This window comes from Dermacentor variabilis, chromosome 6, assembly GCF_050947875.1.
Source record: "Dermacentor variabilis isolate Ectoservices chromosome 6, ASM5094787v1, whole genome shotgun sequence".
Taxonomy (NCBI): domain Eukaryota; kingdom Metazoa; phylum Arthropoda; class Arachnida; order Ixodida; family Ixodidae; genus Dermacentor; species Dermacentor variabilis.
This window is the reverse complement of record NC_134573.1, coordinates 172,441,054-172,463,560: the sequence shown is the minus strand read 5'-3', so window position 1 is coordinate 172,463,560 and position 22,507 is coordinate 172,441,054. Positions and strand designations below refer to the sequence as shown.

The window sequence follows — 22,507 nt, the reverse complement described above, 5'->3', positions numbered from 1 at the left end:
CTGGTTGGGCGCAATCATCACTTCCTCTGTTAATCATTAGCACGTGCTGTCGTCAATTTATGCAATGGATAGACGGATACACTGACAGGGAGATAGACGCCGAGAAGTACGTGAAATCTCTTATGAATGCTAGTGGCATGAAAAGATGAGGCGCTATTCCCATCGTCTTTTAGAGCGCAGCTCTTTGGCGCCCGTTCCCACGTTTCGCGTCGCCGTCGGCCTCGCCGTAACCAAGGTCATCATCCGCGCGCTGCTCTAGCTGCGCGCGCTCCTGCTGCCATCTCTCGCGCGCGGCGCGAGTCTTGCTCGCCCCTTGTCATTCGGATCACGTGTTCTCGCTTATCCTCTCGCCTCCTTCCTCCGCGCAGCGCCGTTGCAGTGACTCTCGCCGCTACCGTCCACTCCGCCCTCATCCTCTTTCCTCCTGCTGTCGCGGCACTGCCGCGGTCCCGGCGGTGGGCACTCCTTGCAGCCTCGCGCGTGATCCACGGCTCTCCGCTCCCCCGTCTCCGCGTCGCGTGGCTGTACGGCTCTCATACCCCTGACACACGGGCACTCTAAAGTCCTTTAGGTAAGGGGACATCTACCGGAAAGGCGTTCAAGTGCAGTGACACACGACAAAGAAGTATCTCCTTTACGGCAAAGTTCCTTTTCCGGAAAGGAGATCGTGCAACTACTTTTCGAGCGGAAAAGGAGTTACTCTCGCACACAGCGTGCACAACTCGTCAATAGAAGGAAACCTGCCACACAACTACGGTGCCCATAGGTATCTTTTTTACCTTGCTAAAATGTTTTATTTGTTAGCGGTAATAGAATTTGTCGAATAGTGAAGATTTCCTCTAGCTATACTCTCAAACGCTCGCATAACGTCGCTAGAGCCGCCATGTTGAATTCCGGCAGTGTCGTCGTCGTTTGGTGCGCGCATGTGGTGTGTTCACGTCGCGAGATGGAGACTGCACAATCAGCGCCCGCAGGAAATACCCAGAAGAAACCAGAATTGTTGGAATAACATATTGAATAAAACGCGTTACGCCTGCGCGCACAAAGGAAGGGACGACATAGACGTGAAAAAGGATGACAGAAACGTGGGTATCACCAGAATAATTGCACGCACAGCAAAACACCGGCTGCACATAGTTGCTGGACCAAGTTAAATGGTTGCTAACAACGCAAAAACGCCAATAAAATAAACGACTATAAGCATTATTAGCCATCAACAATGAAAAAAATATATTTTCAGGTTCTACAGTAGCTAAGTGTAATTATATGCGCAGCTTTTTAAGAATGTTTTCTCTCTTGTGGCTTTAACAGCCAGCGCTATTTTTCTTGCGGCGTTCATCTGAAGAACCATCTAAAGAAGTTCAGTGCGGTGCCGTGTGTCATCGGCGCAACTCCTTTCTGCAAAGGGTCCTTCAGAGTAGCAAAAGGGGTTTACTGGAAAGGACTTTAGTTTTGCCCGTGTGTCAGGGGTATCAGCCGTCTCTCGCTTCCCGGTTTGCAGGGCGCGTTCCTCAGTGGCATTTGTCGCCGGCTCTGGTAGTGCTTGCGCCTGGCTGTCCTTCTCCCGCCTCCACTTTTGCCCTATTGAGCTGAGCTCCACCACTGGAAAAGCTGGCGCTACCGTCGGCGTGACGTGGCATGAGGGATCACGTGGGCACAGCGGGCGTGTCGGCTGCTTCGGAAGCGCCGAAGCGAGCTGAAAACGAATTTTAAGGTCCCACCGCTGGTTCAGATTAAGTGCTGATGCTTTTCCGCCTTGGGTGCCTGCTTGAGAACATTTGAAAACACTATAATCGGTAGCGACTGCCTTTGGAGGCGTGCAGCATGGTAGGCTACTGCTCAGTGCCGCAGTGTCGGACGTACGCAACGGAGCCCAGTGTCAGCCTCATTCGCACGTAGCCGCAGGACAACAAGCCGCGTGAAACTTGGCTCGCGAAACTTAGCACCGGCAAACAGCCATCGTTTACACCTCGGGTATGCAGCAAGCACATACGCGAGGACGGGTACTGTACGGCGCCGAGTAGCAGAAAACGCGCACTGAGACGCTCGCCCGCGCCCGGCTAATGTCATGACGGTTTGATCTATGAACTTGTTGATGCTAGATACTGGCAAGTTCACTGGAATGGAAAGAGAGCGGCAAGAAGCATATTAAAGAAAGGCGTGGCATATTGTCATGTTTGTGTTATCAATTAATGCACTGGATTACGAAAAAGCAGCAGCGGGAAATCGCACGCTGAGAAGACCCATAAACATACAGTGCGACGCAGCTTGAGAAATAATATTGAAACCTCCAAGAATTTAGGAAAAAAAAAATATTGAATCTTCGCGACGGCACATCACAGTCGCCGTAGGCGTCGAGGTCGCTATAACGAAATTATTTTTGAACAGTTCTGATAGCGTCCACGCAACAATGGTTGCTTGCGTAGTCAAATGCTCATATTTGCATATTCTGCAGATCATGGCAAGGTGCAAAAACGCGCACGCAGCGAAAGCGAAACATTGGGCGCGGACATGCACGCAGACGCGCAGTCGGTCGCTGCATTGAGGCTTCATTCTGTTAACGCTGCATTTGGTTCTAGACACTATAAGAACATATTTCACAGTTTGCTTTCAGCGTTTGCCTACCTTTCACGCAAGAAGGCGGTTCGAGAGACTTCATCGCGGCGACCGCGCGCAGTGGCGTTCACTGTACGTATTCGGTAAAGAGATAGCGTCTGTAAACGATTCTGCGCTTTCAGTTTGCCCAAGGGTATTATTTCGACAGTGAAAAACTTCCCTCGTTTTGAGAGTACTTACAGAAATGTCCAGGTGGGCTGCCGCGTGGTGTTTCTATTGAGCGCCGTAAGCCAAATCTGTGAGGAGCGCGCCGCGTGATCCCTCATACTACGTAGGGAGGCGCTTCCGACAGATGGAGACTCCGCGAGTCCTCGCCCCCAATACCTCCCCTTACCTGGCGCAGTGCCGTTGCGGCGACTCGAAAGACAATTAATAGCGTTCCGTCCCATTACTTCTAATTCCCACCCCAACCTTGTGCGGCCACATTGAGTGAATGAGTTTGTGACCTCTACTCAATACCCTTGTTCTCCACCCGTTTCCTCATTCCACCTCAGAAGAAACATTAAATAATAATTTCTAATCTTCTTTCTCGATTCACGGATGGCATGGATATCCAGCGGGTTGCACAAGAAAGCTATCGGCGACTTTGACAATAATCTTCGATGATTTCTGCCAGTTATTAATGCGATAGCAATTATATGGATCCTCCAGGCGGATTTCTGCCATCGACGTCGCTCCTCCATCGCCTCACCCCCCTGCCTCGCGCACCACAGGAGGGCACGCATTCGTGCCGCGTTCCTTGTTCGCGCACGAGTGATTGAACCGCGCTCGCCAGCACACCCTCGCAAGCTTTCACTCATACGGAATCTCACGGCGACGACGACGGCAGAAATCCGCCTGGAGTGTCCATATAATTGCTATCGCAATACAAATTTCATCTTGCTAGCTGGCTTACAACAGCCCCTGACCAAAGTGTTAATTAAGCAAAGCAGCGAGGAAACATGCCAAGCTGATCTAGGTGAAAAATAAGCTGCACGAAAGGTTAAGACGACAGGAAAAAACACACAACACAGACACGCAGCTTCTGCGCTTCGCCATATACGTTTCTTCCATTTGTACACTTTACCCTTCTTTCAGTATGGACCAACTAGCCCAATAAATCTTGTTGCTGTAGGTGGATACCGCTTTCACATGGTATCACTAATTTGGACAAGGCAGAACACCAGCGAGCATGAAACGCACAGACTGCCTGCCAGCACGAGCTCAAGCCTGCGGCGAGGCGGCCATCTCACGACTGTCAAAGGAGTGGCGACAGCGGCGGTAAACGCATGGGCGGCGAGTTTGACAACTGAAGCTAGTCTAGTAATGTTTGGTTGGACTGACAGCCACAGAACACATGACAGCCACATGCGTGAAGCAGAATTTGGTTTAGCGGGCGATCAACAGGAAACTATCGCAAATGCCTTCACATGTGCGCTAGATGGAATGACGTAAGCTTGCGTATGGACATTAAGCTCCGCAGCGACGTTCGCAGAGTAAAGGTTGCATGAGGTGCCCTTGCTGCTCGCTTCAGTCACTACAAAGTGTTGCGACGCAGCACTGGTAACTTTGGCGGCCAAAATCTGTCTCCGCTCGCTGCCATCGTGCAGGTCTGATGCATACAAATGGGAAATGGGACAATGGTAGGCGTGGTGTGCGATGTGTAGACCTTGGCATATGTTTCGGCACGGCGAACATTCCTGGTTCCCATGGTGGTTTCGGTTGTTCTAGTATGAGACATATGTAAGCCCTGCGCAGTCGTGTCCATCAGGAATGCAATGCCATTTTTCAATATTGTAGCTGAATAAGAGGGGCAAGTACCACGGCCTGGTGCTTAGGTGATGTCCAAAACACAGTTGCCACGACAAGCTCCTAAAATCGATTTACGCGTATAAATCCGGCAAAAGCATGACCTTTGATATACGTTTCTGTTATCAGAACAAGCCGCCACTGCAGGGACCGTGAATTCGGGCACTACCTGAGCGTGCCTCTGGGGTCGAGAGTCCTGTTGCTGCAGTCAAGTTTGCTAACTAACCGGGAAGGTGCAGACTGGCTGCACGAATTATCTGGCCAAATTTACATGGAAAATTTTGGGCCTGTGGAAGTTCCTACAAGTTATCTGGCATTTCCAATTAATTGACTTTAAATTACCAAGAGTTTACCGTGATCTGATATGAAACTCACCTTTACATGCATGTTTGAAAATTGCAATGGCTTTTTTTTTTGTTTGCTGACAAAACAATCTAGAATGTTCCTGAAGGATGTAACATTTGGAGCAAGGGAAGAGCATTGCAGAGAAAGCAAGGGAAAAAATTTTAGTGTTTCTAGATATATTCCACTCCACAGAAAATTAAAACAATTTCTTCAGCTTAACTTCTGACCATGGAGAGTACATTTGCACCAAACACAATGGAATATTATTTAAGTTATAAATTGTTAGTACAGAAATTAATTAATCAGAAACTCGTTTGCAGAGCTATTGAAAATAACACGTTAAGACATTCTGAGGTCAAGGTCAAAAAGGTGTCCTCTTGGATTCTTTTTATAATTTAAGCCTAGCTTTTCAGCAAGGCAGTTGGACAAACTGATGGCAGCATAACAGTTTTTAAAAACAGTGGGAACAAGTAGTTTGCTTGCCCTATGACATGGAGAATCTAGACATGGCTCGCATGACAGAACCATGTGCAAAGGACAAGCACCAGCATGTACACTTCAGTCTTCTTTAACCTTTAACCGGTTTCTTTGTGTATGACACCAAGAAACCGGTTATCCTTGTCTATCATAAGGAAACCACACTAAGTAAAGAGGAAGACAACATTTACTAGAATGAATTCTGATGTTTCACATCAAAAGAAATGGGATGCGTGAAATAATAATAACAAAAGAAAGTGGTTCGAGTGGGAGGAGGCTGTTACAGAGCAGCTTGACACCACTTTTGTTTCGTCATAACAATTTTATACAGTCCAAGCACCAGAGAAAATCAGGAATAAGTTACTACGACTACCATGTGCATGATAAATTAGAAAGCAAAACAGTCTCAGCGAAGATAGGCATACAGTGTCTGTCCATGCAGTGCCTTCACATCATCTGGGGTTATATGCGTCAGCTTTCCAGATTTGTCTCGAGATCTGTAGATTTCCAACGCCTTTCCTGAAGTGTTGAAAACTACTGAAACCTGAAAGTAAAAACAACAAAATGCTAGAATTAAGCACCGTATATTTAAAGTGCACAGTGCAGTACAGTACACTACAATACAGTACAACAAATGGTGCCATGCAAGGGAGGTCCCCTGTGAAAAAGGTCCCCAGTAAACCTAGGTGCCCAGTGGCACTAACCTTCCGTTGGGTACCCCTTTGAATGCACAGTCAACTACAAATGTTTACGAACTATGGAATCGCAGAAAATGTTGAATTTCCGAGCAGCCTCAAAATGCTGTTTGCATATATTAGTAGAAGAGGCTGAAAGTGCAAATATAAGGCTGCATCGTGCAACTGTGGAGATATTCAGTCTTTTCTCAGATCCCGTGGTCCACAACATTTTGTGTCTGGCTGTACCTGTTAAGCAGTTTTACTTGTGACAAGCAAAAGAGGCTCTTATTTGACTTTCAAAAAGACAAAGCAGGATTGTTGGTAATTGACAGGTTATTTAAGCACCATGGATAAAACACTGAAGGAACACAAGTAGAGAGACCAAGGTTAGGTCCGCTACAACAATGTGCAAGTCAGCGAGCGAAAAGCCTGAGGACCATTCGGACCGATGGCAGGAGCCGAAGAAGCTCCTTTTTTTCTTCTTGTCATCTCGCATCACAAGGCACGAGACACATGCGCCGAAGCGCGCCATACATAAAAGGTAGCCGAGGAGGATGACAATGGCTGCTAGAGGGCCAGTTGGTCCGACTTTGGGCCGAACTGGCCAACTTCGGGCCAGCTGGTCCAACATGTTTAAAGAGGAAAAGAACTACAACTACAGGTGGGACTTACAACAAAGGAGTGGACAGGATGAGCAGTAACTAGCAAATGGGGTTTATTACAATGAAACACTCATTACTGCTCGTCCTGTCCACTCCTTCATCTTACGTCTCGTCTGAAGTTGTGGTTCTTTCCCTCTTTAATGTTATCAATTATGGTAAAGGAGTTGAGCACTTTATTCCTGTCTCTTAAGGAAAAAAGGTACTGTATTTACTTGCATACTGAAGGCACTTCCCGAAAAATTTACACATGCATTAGAGGGTTCCTTATGCTGGGTAAAATTTTGAGTGTTTTATTTTTCCACAGCCATCTCTAATAAATGAGAGACATGGTATGATTTGGCATCTGATACGGCGCTGGACGCGCCGGAATGACAGCCAGATGTGAAGTGTTTAGCCGTGTCATAGTGCCAAATTGGACGCCTGGCGTGCACTCCTCGGATCCGGCTGCCATTCCAGCACGTTGGACACTGAATCATACTGCATGCCTTCTACTTTTGTCGCACGGCAGGCCTCTGATCTGGTACTATGACACAGTAAAAGGCCTCGTATCCAGCTGCTGTTTCAGTGCGATAGACGTGGTATCAGATGCCAAATCGTACCGTGTGTCTCCTACTTCAGGGAAGCAAGTTCGGAGTGCAATCGTTATGTGCAGAAAAGAACAAAACATACTTTCCGATTGGAAAAGTAAGGGGGGGGGGTGTTTTATTATGCAACTAAATACAGCACTCGCAAGAGAGAACAGAGCACTGGACAGAGGGCATAACCAACGTGCAGAAGGGCATCAGTGGTGGTCACTTGGGTGTTGAGTGTCCTACTCTGGCTGTGCATCAAAATTTACTAGTAGCACAGTTCTAAGTTGGTGTTCTCAGAAGCTGAGGATGCAGAGATAGCTAGGTGTAACAACCAGTGTCAATTTTCACTGGAGCAGAAAGAATTATAGCTTCTTAGATTGGGTCCTGGATAGAGTGGTTAGTAGTACTCTTGAACATGACAGGATTAGAAAGCCATGCACTCACGCTTGTCTGTCTTGTAATAGTTGTCTCTCATGAAAATCATGATTAACTTACCGTACAAGCATGCCTTACTTCTGCAATCAATTTTATTGAAACTTAGTGCTCTTGCTTTCTTTCTTCCTTTTGTGCATTTTGCTTGTGCTGTTGAGCAATCACTCATGCAGTTGTGCATGTGGCCACTGATTAATTAAGCATGAACGTAGGGTGAGAGCAGATGCATTTTCTGTGGGAACTCAACGCTGCGAGCAAGCCATCACCGTTCCTCCCTTTAGACCTTTGTTAAAATGATGGGCTTATCTCTCTTGCTGTAAGAATTGCAAATCTGTCATAAAGGAACTGTAGTTAAGTGAGAGAATGAAAAATATGCATACAATCAATCATTAAAACGAACTCACACAGGACATGAAAGTACTACCTTTGCTACATGCAATATTTGTTATGCTCTGTCACCCAGAAAATAATTATATTTTCTTCATTATATCTGACAATTCTTTATATCAAGGTTAGTAAAAAAAAATTATGGGGTTTTACGTGGCAAAACTACTTGCTGATTATGAGGCACGCCGTAGTGGAGGACTCCGGAAATTTCGACCACCTGGGGTTCTTTAACGTGCATCTAAATCTAAGCACACAGTGTTTCTGCATTTTGCCCCCATCGAAATGCGGCCGCCGTGGCCGGGATTCGATCCCACGACCTCGTGCTCAGCAGCCCAACACTATAGCCACTGAACAACCACGGGGGGTATAAAGGTTAGTAGTAGCAGGCTGCAATTCAAGCAAGTGTTAATTGTGCTTACCAGCTGTTCAAGTCTAGGCACATCAACCAAATTATGGCCAATGGGATTTTCCAACAACACTGTTGCCTTGAGTCCATTGGTCTGGCTGGCAGCACCACACAGCTCAACATTCACGTATCTGGAACATTATCAGAGCGTGCTTCCTTGCAAATTTTATATGTGCCAGACACTAATAATCCTTCAAAGCTCATTACACAGGAACTATTTCATACTGTCATCCACAAATTTTACAGCATTATCGGCCACTGATAGGTGTCACCGAAAACAGACAGAAGGCTAAGTTTGTTTCAAAATCTAACAGAAATCTTCTAAAGTGCAATCTGTTATGCTTGAATCATTTACAGTATTACTCTGGTTTTAAGGTTAAAATTGATGCCGATTTCTTTTAAATGCGTTTAATGTGCTAAACAATAATACCAGACAAATTTGCTTTTAGAGATCCAGGCATGCTGTCATGGGGGAAGAAACGTGTCCCCTCAGAGCAATCATTGAATTGATAAATGTGGTCAGAGCTATATATGTGGCCTAGCTGTGGAGGAATTTTTCTGAAGAGTCTTCAGCACAACTGTTATTAACATCTAGTTTCCAGTTTATAAACATTCTAGGCGTCTGAATTTGGCAGTGCGGAGTAACAAATGCGAATGGCATCAGTTTTTTCAGAGTTATGCATCAGTTTTCTACATCCATGCAGTTCACAGATGGCCTTATACTAATACTACATCTTTCCATTAGTAGCAAAGAAATATTTTTGAAAGAGTAAGGCTTTATTGTAAGTCTACTAGCTCTTTTAGGAGCATTTGTTTAGCTCAGTCCTAAATGGATCCATGATAAGAGTATCCCCTATACATATAACATCCAAATTTCATATGACCCTTAGTCAAATGAGAAAAGGTAAGGCAGCTGTTAGGGCATTAAAGTGATATGTTTCGAGTACTTTGTTGAACTAACAGCAAGGAATGTTGTGTTATTGTTTGGTGAGAGAAACCTTTAAAAAGAGCTAGCTTGCAGCCCACGTATGGGGAAAGGTGTCTTGCTTTCAACAGTGTGAGGTGGTGGTGTTGCGAGTTCGCAAAAGGCCGTGAAGACTTGCATGACAGTGAGCGCTCGGGGAGGCTGCATGCGTCGCGGACTGACGACAGGGGCATATCAAATTTAGTGCTGCTATGGGACAAATGTCTGAACCGGTGTAGGGACCATGTGGAAAAATAGTGTAAGGTACACAGAATAGTACGTATATTTGTAGTTACCTGTAAGTATCTCATTTTGGCTAATAAAAAATAAGGACAAAGACTTTCTGATCTGCCCTAGTATCACATATCATGAACGCTTTGCCCTTTTGTCACTGAGCTCAACTGACATACCGTATTTATATTCGAATCTAGGCCGATAGTTTTTTTTCTAATAATCATATACCAAACTCTAGGGTCGCTTCAGTTTTTAATTGAAATTGATGAACATGGTGCGTAGCTAGAGCCATCTAGAAAAGTCGGTATCGTAGCTGCTACTAGCCGCGCCAGTACACAACTGAAGTACACGAGCGACGTCGCCATTTTGACCTGTGTCGTATTGGAGCCTCGGAGCTGGTTCTTTATTCTATGGTATTGGTGTGCGGTGTGGCATTATCATAATGGCACCAAACAGGCGATGCCACTATAGTGCCACTTTCAAAGGGAAAAGTAGTGCTAGCTGCAGAGGCATCGTTAAATTTCACACATTCAAGCTGGGTGGGACTTCGGCATCAATCAGAAAAACGTCCGTCATTGGAAGGGGCAATGGGAGATGATTTCTGTGTGCACCACAATGAGGATGGCATTTACTGTTGGAAGACAGTGCACTATTTGAATATGACAGCAATAAAGTAGACAGTGACAAAGCAAGCAGCGATGATAACGTAGAATGAGCTCGGCAAGTTCATTATTCAATAAATGCTGTTTTCATATTGTCGATGCTGTCCTCGCTTTTCTCGTTCAGCCTACATTTGAGGAAAGTTTTTTTTTTCTCTGGCTTCGGACTTTCAGGGGTCAGCTTAGAATCGGGGCCAGCCTAGATAAGAGTAAATATGGTAGTATTAGCAAAAGGGCATTTTTACTTTGAAAATTGCATGAGAGTTCCTCCAACATGTGCCTCATGCAGCTCAGCCCTTTCTGCATGCAATGACTCAGCAAGCATGCATGAAAGCAGAGCTAGCATACAAAATCAAGACTGCATTTACCACGTTTTAAACTATTGTCAGGGCTGACATCATCCCCCCTGTCAGTCATACGATGGTGACAGAACACATTTCTCTGTAGGTTGACGAAGACAAACCGCCGCTTTCATTATGAAAGTTCACTCAAACCTTTCCAGTTTCTGATCATAAAAGGAAGGTGAACATTATCATTATTTTATGAAGCTGGGGTGCATGCTAGATTTTCATGCACGTTATTTCCTTAGTTTGAATAGTGAGAATTCGAGTGCATGGTAGATTTGGAGGCATGCATATTTGGAGGCACGTAATAATCGGGTAAATATGGCACATCATTATCAGCCATACCACTTAACAACAATTGCTCCGATGCAAACTACAACATATATGTAACAAATGCAGTCTACAGGAAATTTACCTTAGTTTGTTTTGATTAACACTGAATCGTTAACCGTTTAATACATGTTGGCTTTATATGGTATAGCAGGAACACAAGAAAAGTGCTTACCTGCAGTAGGGAGTTTCCCTCGAACCTGATGCTTTGTTGACATGTGCATCAACTTGCTTGCCTGTGGCTCTAGGCAGGGCATCTTTGCTCGCAGGTGATGTGCTGCCACTTGGCTTAGTGATCACTATCTTCATTTGGGAGCCCTTGAGCTAGACGAACAGGACAAAATAAGGGATGGGGACAGTGCAATCATTACTGCTTGGTTTGCATGACAGCTGAGCACCTGCATAGCTCTCTAAAGGCCTCGTGGTCAAATAAAAATGCCACTGATAACCACAACTGTGGATCAAACTTGCAGCAACTGTGTATCATGACACCTCATTTAAGATGTTTTTCCTAAAAACAATTCTGTAAGCATTTCTAACAATCACAACGAACAAGAGTCACTAGTAGTATTTTTAGCAGAAAGTTTAACAGCATCGTAGCTTTTGCACCACTGCAAGCACATTTAGCACAGCCATGAACATACCACCAAAATCTGAATTTTGCACGTTCACCTAAAAACAAGCTGAATGTATAATTCATCGCTGCCACAAGGCTACATTTACGGACCATAGTGAGATTTCAACAAAATATTTCTCCTTGGCAGAGATAGCCAGACCTGGACTTCATACAAGCAGTAAAGTGCCACCAACCTCATGGTCTTCCTCAATGATGACTTCTTCACCGGCAGATGTGCTGCCCATCTTGAGGGGAACCTTTAGTGTACCCTCTATTAGAGAATGGTGAGAGGTGATCACTGTGGCAATGGGGTGATGCACAGGTGATACTTCCAAGTACACAGCCACTTCATCAGTTGGTACCAGGTGGGCCTGATAGTCACCACAGCATGAATAGAATGAAAATGGACATCAGCACAAGCACATGCAACATTGCTGTGTCCTTATCCTACGTCAAACTAGGTGTGACAGCATCATCTATTTACTTTCTGTATGGAGTGATGATCAACACTTTGCTCCAGTTAATAATTTAGTTTAGTAGTTTAGTGAAACTCATCCCTCATATTTTTACTTGGAAATGACAACTGCAGACAAGTAATGGTGAACTGAAGAAACTCTTTGTTGGGCAAAGTTGTAACTGCCTGGGAAAAACAACCTCGGGGCAGTGATGGCAACAGCACTGCCTTACAAAGCAAATTTACAGACATGTGTTACAATCAGCCCATTTACAATGCATGAGAAGGCATTCTAGGTCAGTCATGGCAGTTGTGATCGCGATTCTGGAACTTGCTGCTCGCATCACTTAAAAGTCTCATTAAGTAGCACTGTCATTCCGGAAAGAGCTTGCTAATGTTTTTAACATAAAAAAGAAAAATATGAACAAACCTTGCACAAGAAAAAAAGAACACCATAACACTGGATGACACTCAATAGACAAAAGTGCAAAGAATGGTCACAAGTGGTGGCAATGTCGGTGCCCTAAGACCGTTGCAATAAGTTTGGAGATGATGAGCTAGCTCTCTCAGGGCCTCATCAAAATATTGTCATAGCTAAAGGCTAGCAAGAGAACAGAAGAAAACGAATTGAGGGACACGAGCAGCAACCATGCTCCCTTTGAAAGAAGATGAAGTTGGCACATTTGCTCTTGTGGTCTCTGAATACAGAGCTGGTTTTTGTTTCTAGCATCCTGGTCCTGCGTCCTGTTTTTCTTTGATGTCGCGATACTGGTGGAGGTGCTGGGTAGTAGGGCGGCATTTTCACGGGCGCACAGAGGGTTAACAACTTGTTCTAAGGACGAGGCAGGGATGACGAGCTGTGTGGCGCTGGGGTTGGATGATGGACGGCTGAAGCGTGGTTTATAGATCGCTGGTCTGGTAGTGATTTGGGCAAAGAAAACGCTTGCCTGATTTCCTGCTGTGCAACCTCTACGACAGAAGGCACCACAGGTTCTTGCAGAGTCACCACAAGACATTTTCAACCAACTCATTGACACAGATACACTACACTACACATACACTACAAGGCAGCCCAGTATCTAGCACCAGTATCCAGACTGCACATGACCCATCATAGGGGCACAGTGATACTTTTAACTAAGAATGCTATGCTTCTTGCACATCCATCACACCGTGTTACGTTGTCACCACAAGACAGTGCCATGTATCAAAAACAAGATTATCTAAAGCAGAGTTCACATTTAATACATTTTTCTTCTCAGTGGTTCTTCAGTTACATGCTCATACTAATGCAGCAAACAGGTGGAAAACTGGGCTGTTGGAATCGATGCATTCTTTGGATCAGCGAGGGAAATGACGGCAAAACAAAAAGGGAACAAAACACGATGAGTGCTGTCTAACTGAACTTAATTAAGAAAAACGCAAAAAAGAAAAGGAAGACACCATCTGTGAGTGCATGTTATGAGGTCACATGTAATCAATCACCAAGAATTAGCGTCTCACAATCTAAGAAAGAGATAGATGGCTCCGAAACACAATCAATGTGCCCCTTTTGTATATGAAAGGCGTCAAGTTCATGAGAAAAAATGTCTTTGTGCTTGATGATTTTAGTTCTATCGAAGAAAGGCCTACAACTACATGCTTTGCAGTCTGCAGATAGATGGGAGGTAGGCCAGGCACGTACCCAGGGGGGGGCGGCGGGGAGGCCTGGGCTCCCCCCCCGAAATTAAGCGACATACTCCCCGCCCAGGCCACCACTCCTCGCACACATTCCTAAAGCGCCGACAAATCAATCTACTCGGCGGTCAACATTTTGCTGCCTTTTACAGCAAAAGCACTATAACCTAACTTCCGTAGCTTTTTCGGCGTCCGTTAACAGAAAAAAATCATCATGTGGGTCGATCCAGGTGATTAGTGCAAAAAGGGTCCAAGATCAATGGCACATACCCCTGTGGACTCTGGAACCTATAACGTGCCCTTCGGAATCTTCGCGATGGGCCCACGTATGGGGAGCGCTTAACGCCTGCTTCACCTCCGCTGCAGGTGAGCCCGGTAATACACTATCTTTGGGACCGGTCCACGGAAGGGGAACACTTAACGCCTGCTTCACCTCCACCGCGGGTCGGCCTGGCATTGCACTACCTTCGGAATGGACCCACGTATGGGGAGCACTTAACGTCTGCTTCACCTCCGCCGAGGGTGAGCCCGGTGTGGTACTATCTTCGGGAGCGGCCCACGTATGGGGAGTGCTTAACGCCTGCTTGACCTCCACCACGGGTCGGCCCAATATTGCACTATCTTCAGGCCGACAGCGGAGGTGAAACACTTCGCTTTTTGTTTAAGAGCTTTTACTGTTGTCGGCTTTCGCTGCTATTCCATTTTCAAAGAGCGGAATGGTTGTCAATTTTTTCACTCCTTTCGAATGGCGGTGGTTATAGGCATCTACTGGGTTGTGGAGGCCAGTTTTCTCATCATTTCGGTGCCCACGCGATTAACTGAAGATGAGTTCAGTTGTCACCATCTATTGCAGCAGGCAAGGCACAGTTTGTTTTAATTATAATATTTTATTTTATTTATACTGCCCAACGAAATTTTTATGTCACCATCTATTCAATGATCACGCACATCGCTGTTGCCTCGTTAGTTTAACCTTCTCTTTTTAGATTGATCTAGGGGCCAGGAAAGGGATTCGGTTCATAGTCAGCTGGTCTGTATGCTCGCGGAATGAGTTGCGGCCGGAGAAAACGCCAGTTGCATTTAACTTTTCCTTTTGCTTCTTTATTTCCTTGAGTGATGACTCGCGGCGACGCTGGCAGGTCCTCGGTACCATATACATACCCGCGATATGGGTTAGATAAGGTGGAAAATAAAATAATGCGAAACAGCGTCCATTATCAGACCCTGCAATAACCGTTAAACCCATAAGCAATATGACTGTTACCCGTTACCTCATTTGTCATTTCCCAAATTGTGCAGCACTCTTCGTGCAAAATTGGCAACTGGAAACAAAAGGCACAAGGAAATGAAAAATTAAGCGATCTACTAAGGAAGAGAGCCAAGGCAACAGCCAAACAGGGAGGAAAAGCGAAAATTGTTTGGGAAGATATTTATGGATCAACATCTTTTTATTTAAAAAGGAAATAGAGAAAACGCCGCCTGAAGTGGACAATAATTCTGTGTGTCTTGAATGACACTTCTACAGTTATCAATAGAGCCGCCTGATGTAGCTACTTCTCTGCTGTGCTAATGGGGGTGTTTTTCTAACCTTCCACGGTGGGCGCAGTACGTCTAGAACAACAGCGTCCTGCGCTCCACGCGATTGTACAGGACTGGTGACCACGCATCGTTACGCAACTTCCCAAATACCAACAAGTGTCTGTTTTGGCACTTGATAGAGCAGTAAATGAGAAATCCAAAAGAACTGCGATTGTTCCGCAAATATACATTTCTCTATAATTCTTTCACAGCTAATTAAAAGAATGCTAGTAGAAATTTCTATTATGCACTTTCGCTTGTGAACTTGTTCTTGGCAAGGTTCTTCCTGCACATCTTTCATGCGCGAGTCCATGTGACGTAGTTCTTTGTTTGCCAAGTAAAGGAGAGGTGTGTCTCACAGGCGTACCTGTGAGATACACGTTATTTCAATTCTCTTTTGTGGATTTACGCGTCTTTGCGGCGAATGATGGACATTACTCACATTTGTACAAGTAAAAGTATCCCCCCCCCCCCCGTCATTCACATAGAAAAGTAACCTTGGCTTGCCTCCCCCCCCCCCCGCGAAAAAAACAAAAAACAAAAATCCTGCGTATGTGCCTGAAGCAGGCGTTCACTTCAAAGCATCTTTGTGCTGGCGCAGGCACTCATTCACACAGTTGCCAATCCACTCAATGTAGGCTTTTCCACAAAACAGTGGAGTTTTGAACACAATGTCAACGGCGCAAGAGACAAAGGGGTTTCTATGCTTTACAGAGCAACCAGTGGTAGCTAACCTACCATATTTACTTGCATAATGATTGCACTCGTGTAATGATTCCACCCCTAAGTTTTGTCGGCAAAATTCAATTTTTTTTCTTTCCCGCATAACGATCGCATCCCAACTTACTGCAGCAGCGACATGTCGTATGCCAACATTATTCAAAAGACTAGCGCAAAATAGCAGGGACAAAGACAGAGAAGACGACAGGATGAGCGCTAAACATCAACTGGTTTTTACTGCGAGCGAAGGTACATATATACATTTCGTTGGTGCATGTGCACACAGTGTTAAAACAGTACAATCACATTCTAATCAAAATGTGGCAGACTGTTCTGTAAGTACATTTTTTCTTTTTTGGACAAGGCAAGTGAAGCCGTGCTGACACAGCTATCACCCTCCCTGTCAATGTGATATGCCTCACAAATCTCGCGCCCCCACCTTGTGCCTCCCCTACCAAGCTGTAACGCCGGCATGTACCCGCGTCGCTTACAGTGCTTGGCCAAATGGCCGCCCCCCGCTAATGAATCTACCAGCGTTCTCTGTCTTTCTCTGCCTTCTCTGTCTTTGTCCCTGCTATTTTGCGCTAGTCTTTTGAATAATGATGACACACCAACTAGCCCAGCTTTCTGCCTTGATCGTCGTATGCCAAGTCTAGATGATGATGATCGTGCTAACCATTGGTCAAATGCTGTCGAATGCTACGCGAACGATTCTTCAAGACTCACCAAGCAGTCTGCATGCACCAAACAGATTCTTAAGCAGATGCCCCATTTCACTCCTTTCATCACTTTCCGCACTTATAAGAAAAAAAAAAAATCTACAGCCAAACTTGCCTTGGCTTTATTATTTAAAGGCTTCATAATGGTTGTGGTGAACAACAACTTAAAAAAAAAAAGAAAGAAGGCACTGTTCGATTCCTTTTGTCTGCACTCGTAGGCATGCAACAAATCGCAAGCAGCAATGACAGTAGCACCACGTTTACATTGATACGTTAAAAGTGTGCCCTATTCATACGCAGATGCTTGTAACACAGCTAAGACATTCACCCACCCTTAGCAGAAATGTGCTGCATTAGGAATGTAGTGAAGACAAATGCCGTAGTTTTTGCAGCATGCCCACCATGTGTTTCTATGTCACCGGCAGCTAAGTGCGCCCATATCTGTTTCCGTCCCCTCAAAGTGGACATGGCTACGTTATTGCTGCAAATTTACCGATATTAACGATATTGTTTAATACTGATATGGAAGAAACTGTTTCCAATGCACGTAATGTACTCACAAGAAGAAAAAAAAAATTGCGTTTGGCACGTTCGGCTTGCTCCACCAGCCACTATTTTTGTTTTGATGTCCTGCACTGTTACAGCGACAGCTGCCTGTTTGCAGAACTGTTGTCATCCCGCAGCAAACACGAGAGGAAAAAAGAGTTTTTTTTTTTCTTGGGAAGTTACTCCGTGAAATGATCGTAACCCTGAACTTGCATCAATTTTTTTAAAAAGAAAAAAGTGCATTCATTACACGAGTAAATTATGTAGGCACCTCCCTCTCCATCGCTGTGCAAGCATTTTTAACATTTAACATGGCAGAAAAAACCACATTTACATTAAAACTTTAGGCACTATATTTCCAAAGCCATGAGATAGTCCATGGACATATGGCATGACTGCAGCTTTACTGCGCTTATTATTTTGGCCAATTATGTCAGTTTCTCTTGAGAGGAAAGTACAAAGGTTAACTACTGCTGGTTGCTCTATAAAGCATAGGAACCTTGTGCCATTGGTGTCGTGTTCAAAATTCCACTGTCTTGTGGTAAAGCCTACAGTGGGCAGACTGGCAATTGCTGAATGAGCACCTGCGTCAGCACAAAAATACTTAAAAGGAAATGACTCCTCCTGTTTCTGCACTCTGTAAAGCAGGCGGTTGTAAGCCTTTTTTCGATAGAACTAAGATCATTGTCGGGCACAAAGACAAGAAATTCTTTAGAACTTGCAGAAGGCTTTCACATACAAAAGATGAATGATGATTGTGTTTTGAAGCTGTCTATCTTTTCGTTAGATAGTGAGACACAAATGCCTGGCGATTCATTCTGCATGACCTAATGACATGCTTACGCGGATGGTGTCTTTCTTTTCTTTGCGTTTTTCTTAGTAAACTTCAGTTGCTAGACAGCGCACATCCTGTTTTTTTTTCCCTTTTTGCATTGCTGTCATTTTCCGCACTAATGGTGCAGCAAAAAGTAAAAGAAGTGCTTACTGCCTCAGAAGTGAAGCATTTACAAGTTGTGGCCTTATTCTAGAGTTTTACTACAAGCATTAGCACATGAGAACACTTTATGGCAACATATGAGACATCAAATGCTGTGCTGCAAAAAGACAGGAAGCAGCTGACCTTTTTCCGCAGCTTCTGGACCCGATTTATGACCTCCCTGGCAAAGCCCTCATCCATCATCGACTGATCTGGTGAGATGTCCAACAAAATGAGAACCTAGAAAGAAAATAGAAACCCAACAGCTTCTTATTTAATATCAGGCTGCTCTAATTGGTTAAAGTATTGGCTTCAAATAACAGTTCCTTACTTGTAGTTATGCAATATGCAAAGTGTAACTTGAAGAAAATACTGCCCATGGTAATATGCAGCTCGCACACACTTGCAAAAACTTTTAACTATGATCAGTGTGACCTCCTATGAAGTATACATGCTTGCTCAACCACAACTCCTTTACTTGCCATGTACAGTTTGTTACATGCTACACTAGCAAACTGTGAGCAGTTCAAATCTGAGCAAAACAGATGTATTGCAGAAAGATGAAGACGAAGTGACTGGCAGAGGGTGAATAAAGTAAGCCTCACCTAATGTTGAAACACTGGTTCCAGGCTAATCAATACAGTACAAGTTTGTTCATTTGGATTTAATGCCACAAAAAAAGAAGAAATATGGCCAAATTAACTGAATATAGAATCATTGAAGGTATGAAGACAATAAATAAGTGCTTGCTATGCCAATCTGGCTTTATTTACTGAATAAACTGGAAATCCTTGCTTCCATTTCTCACAATGTCAGTGCAGAAGCAGCAATTCTCGTCATTGCGTGACTGATTAGCGCTTGCAACGGCGGGCGACTTACGACTTCCTTTGTAGTGTAGCCTGTTTGGCCATGGCACTAGCCCTGTGCCTACATTTGAGCAGACAGACGTGTCACTACCAGTAAGCTGGTCGTAAGCTGGTCAGCAACAGATCGTCCGTCCATCACGATATTGTCACAGGCTTGATGCCAGTGTGCGGGCAGCGGTAGAATCGGTCTTCGTTATTAACAACCACCACTGTGTTTCTGACATTGTGCACACATTGCACGGAGTCTAACTGGAACTACTGCTCACCTCAACCGCTGTACCGAAACTACGCACGTTATCGACATGATCATGAATGGTGAGCGTGAAGTTCTGAACAGACATGCACCAAGTCAAAACAAAACTACTGCTTGCCGCAACAGCTGTGAACAAAACCGTGATCGCTGTCAATGTGATCACGGATGGTGACTGCAGTTCTGAAAGCACATGCGGCCACCGCATTGTCAGATGCCGCGATAAACACACAAATGCACAATAGATACAAAGCGTTCAGCATTTCTGTTGTCCCTATGTAGCTTCCGCTGATGACTATGGCGATGTAGACTCTGCTGCTTCATTTCAATTGGCCGCTAGCACTGCTATTGCTCTTTTGCGTTGCACATTTTAGCATTCTACACTCGCCATGCTTCAAGGATTGTCATAATAAACTGGTGTACGGCCAAGTATGTCCAAATTAACAAGAATTTTATGCCATTAAATAATGCATACGCGTGCCGGGACCAAAGATATGTCCGAATTATCCGATTTTCTGAATTGGTGAGGGTTGAACCAATGAGATCTTGTTCATTTGGATTTAATGACACAATGGAGCTGTTCTGAAGCACGCAGCATGCATTCATTGCTGAGCAGACTCTTGCACTTTCCAATGTCATTTGTTATTTGTGTACAGGGCTTCAAATGCAGAAGAGTGATGAAAGAAATTCAGACTTGACATAACAAAATTGACAACTTAATCAACATGCAAGAGTGCAAAAGGGAGAAGGGGAAATAGGAAAGGCCGAGACAAGATGCACTCACATCACCCTCAGCATGGGCTTCATACTGCTTAGACAGATCCTCAGCGTGAGCTCCGGAGAAGCTGTACTGGACACGGATGTCACCAGCTTCTAGCCGGTGCCCACAGACGGTGGGCATTTCACCCTTGAGATATGCCTGGATGGTAGCATCCTTCAGAGCCTGTCATAAAGAAGACAAGGTGAGTCATTGAAGTGTGCCCCATGCCAACAATTTCTCATTGATGCTTTCACGCCCAGCATAAAATACTGAAAACAATGCAGCAAAAGTTGCAGAAAAGTCCATGAGTGTTTTATAACAGTTGTCTGAGAGAAGTCTCTCATCAATCACTACAGTTCACAATTTTAAGTTGATGCTGGGGGAAGTACAGTTGAGTACTGCAATAATGAAATGTTACATCACTATGTGCATTCACACCTGTCTAGATGTTGTCAAGTGTTTAACCTGACTTGATCGCAATCTGCCCCCTATATCTGAAGCATGTTTTGTAAACTATTGCCTTTAAGGCCGGGATACATGGAGCGTTTGTCTCGACAAATTTCGCACAGCAGAAAACGCCGCCGTGGCGTGACGCCCAACTTCCGCGGGCGGGTGATACATGGAGCGAATAAGCGGCGGGTGCCGCCTCAGTGTGGCCAGACAAGGCAAGTTGGCAGAAGGCTGCATGACTTCTGGAAGCTCATGCAACCATCATCTGCGAGAGGGCATTCTGCGCACCATTGCCCCACCTTCTGATGTCTCCAAGCGTAGCCTACTTTAGACAACTCGTTCAATGGCCGTATGGCTAGCTACCTTGCACTGAGCTTTTTTTTTTAAAAAACAGGAATTGGTTTTGTTTTGATTTTGATAGAATTAGTTATGACCATAACATGCCTGCAAATTTGAGTGCACCTTTTATTCAGAAAAGGTGCGCATAAGAATTGTGCAGATACCATATACAGTTGCTGACAGATTTTTTGGACTCCGAAAATTTGGACTTGATGGATATTCCCGACTTATAAATGCACTGTCAGAGTTCCCATTGAGATAATGCATTTGTTCGACCGACTTTTTGGACGAAATTAGGCCCTAAAGTTAGCACCGTCAGGGTTCCTATAGAGATAATGCATTTGGGCGACCAATCTTTTGGGTGAAATTAGGCCCTAAAGTTACATTTTCCGGACTAAATTGCTCGTTCTGAACCACACCGCTTGATCTTGGAGGCCACCATGTTGGATATTCCACTGGCTTTGCTGGGCTTGGCTTCCAGTGGCCCGCTTTATAGCCTCAGAGATTGGGAGGCATACACATGATCTTCCAGTCTCAGAGGACATGCCTGCTCTTCCTTTGCTGACAGAATGCTCCAGAAGACGCCTTTCTTTCTTTCTTTCTTTTTTTCTGTCAGCACTATCGTAATAATCACTCAGCGCAAAATATTTTTAGCTTTGGTCGCCATATTGCATGTGGTGTGTCCACAGAAGCAAGTGTGCCTCTGAGACTTGGTCGTATCTTTGTGGCTCGTTTCTGCTATCTCCATGGCGATCTCTGTTGGCGAACATTGCCAACACGGTGGCAATCTTGACAACTGCATCCGAAGACCATGGAGACGTCAATGTAGCGCAAATCCAAGCAAATCTGATCACCTTGAAGCGTAGTATGATGCAGGACATAATTAGAAATTTTTTTTAGCCACTCTAAACCTAATAAATTTTATCTTTTTAGCTGAACGACCTTTTCGAGCTACGTATTTTCCTGTCCCCGCGAGGTCCGGAAGATCGGTCGGTGACGATACAGCACATATATGTCCTTAAAATAAATCATGTAATGACGCCACGCAACAGTGCAGAAGGCAGCATACCCGAATCTCTTGAGACACGGCCTTAGACTCGCCCCTGAGGCGCAATCCAAGAGCCTTGATGTCCGGTTCTGCTTTCATCAGGACGCCATATTTCTCTTTTTCCACTGTAACAGTCAACTTCCTGATGTTCAGCTCCTGCAAGACAGCAACAAGAATGAGCAAGAACAAAAATGAGTGGGCAGGCTTCTATGCGGACATAAAGCTGTAGTTTTCCACTGTAATAAACTTCAATCAAGCACATGCAACTTTGACTTCCTTCATTATTCGTGTATGCATGCAGACGCTTAAATAACTCAAGACTGGTAACGAGTTCGACAGGTTTGAGCTTTATTTCTTGTCAAGTCAGGTGCACTTTGAATGTTGCACGCCCACTGTATGTAAAGAGTGTTTTGATTAGGCTCAGAACAGACTCTGAAGAAACCGAGTAAACTACAATTCCTTGAGAAATAACTCCAAATTCATGTAGCTGTTGAACACACCATATTTTTGCTTGTATAACCCGCATCAAAAATTTAAAAAATTTAACAGTAATGCCGAGGTATGGCTCAGCAGCAATGTGGTAAACGCTGCCATGAAGCCACAACTTAAGGCAAG

The 22,507-nt window shown here is 44.7% G+C and overlaps 1 protein-coding gene across 3 annotated transcripts in view; it reads right to left on the bottom strand.

Moving 5' to 3' along the window:
- Nucleotides 1-5,395: 5,395 nt before the first annotated feature.
- IleRS (Isoleucyl-tRNA synthetase) overlaps nt 5,396-22,507 on the bottom strand; it is a 63,836-nt gene continuing 46,724 nt past the window's right edge. Inside the window, exons 25-31 of one of the 3 annotated variants that reach the window (XM_075696800.1) lie at nt 21,914-22,048; nt 20,080-20,238; nt 18,324-18,419; nt 11,704-11,880; nt 11,069-11,217; nt 8,376-8,493; nt 5,396-5,770 (exon numbers count right to left, since the gene is read on the bottom strand). In XM_075696800.1, the coding sequence (XP_075552915.1) occupies nt 5,633-5,770; nt 8,376-8,493; nt 11,069-11,217; nt 11,704-11,880; nt 18,324-18,419; nt 20,080-20,238; nt 21,914-22,048 (972 nt within the window). In that variant the 3' untranslated portion in view covers nt 5,396-5,632. Of the gene's footprint in view, nt 5,771-8,375; nt 8,494-10,287; nt 10,419-11,068; nt 11,218-11,703; nt 11,881-18,323; nt 18,420-20,079; nt 20,239-21,913; nt 22,049-22,507 lie in introns of those variants that run through there. The other 2 variants (XM_075696802.1, XM_075696801.1) reach the window with 2 other exon arrangements.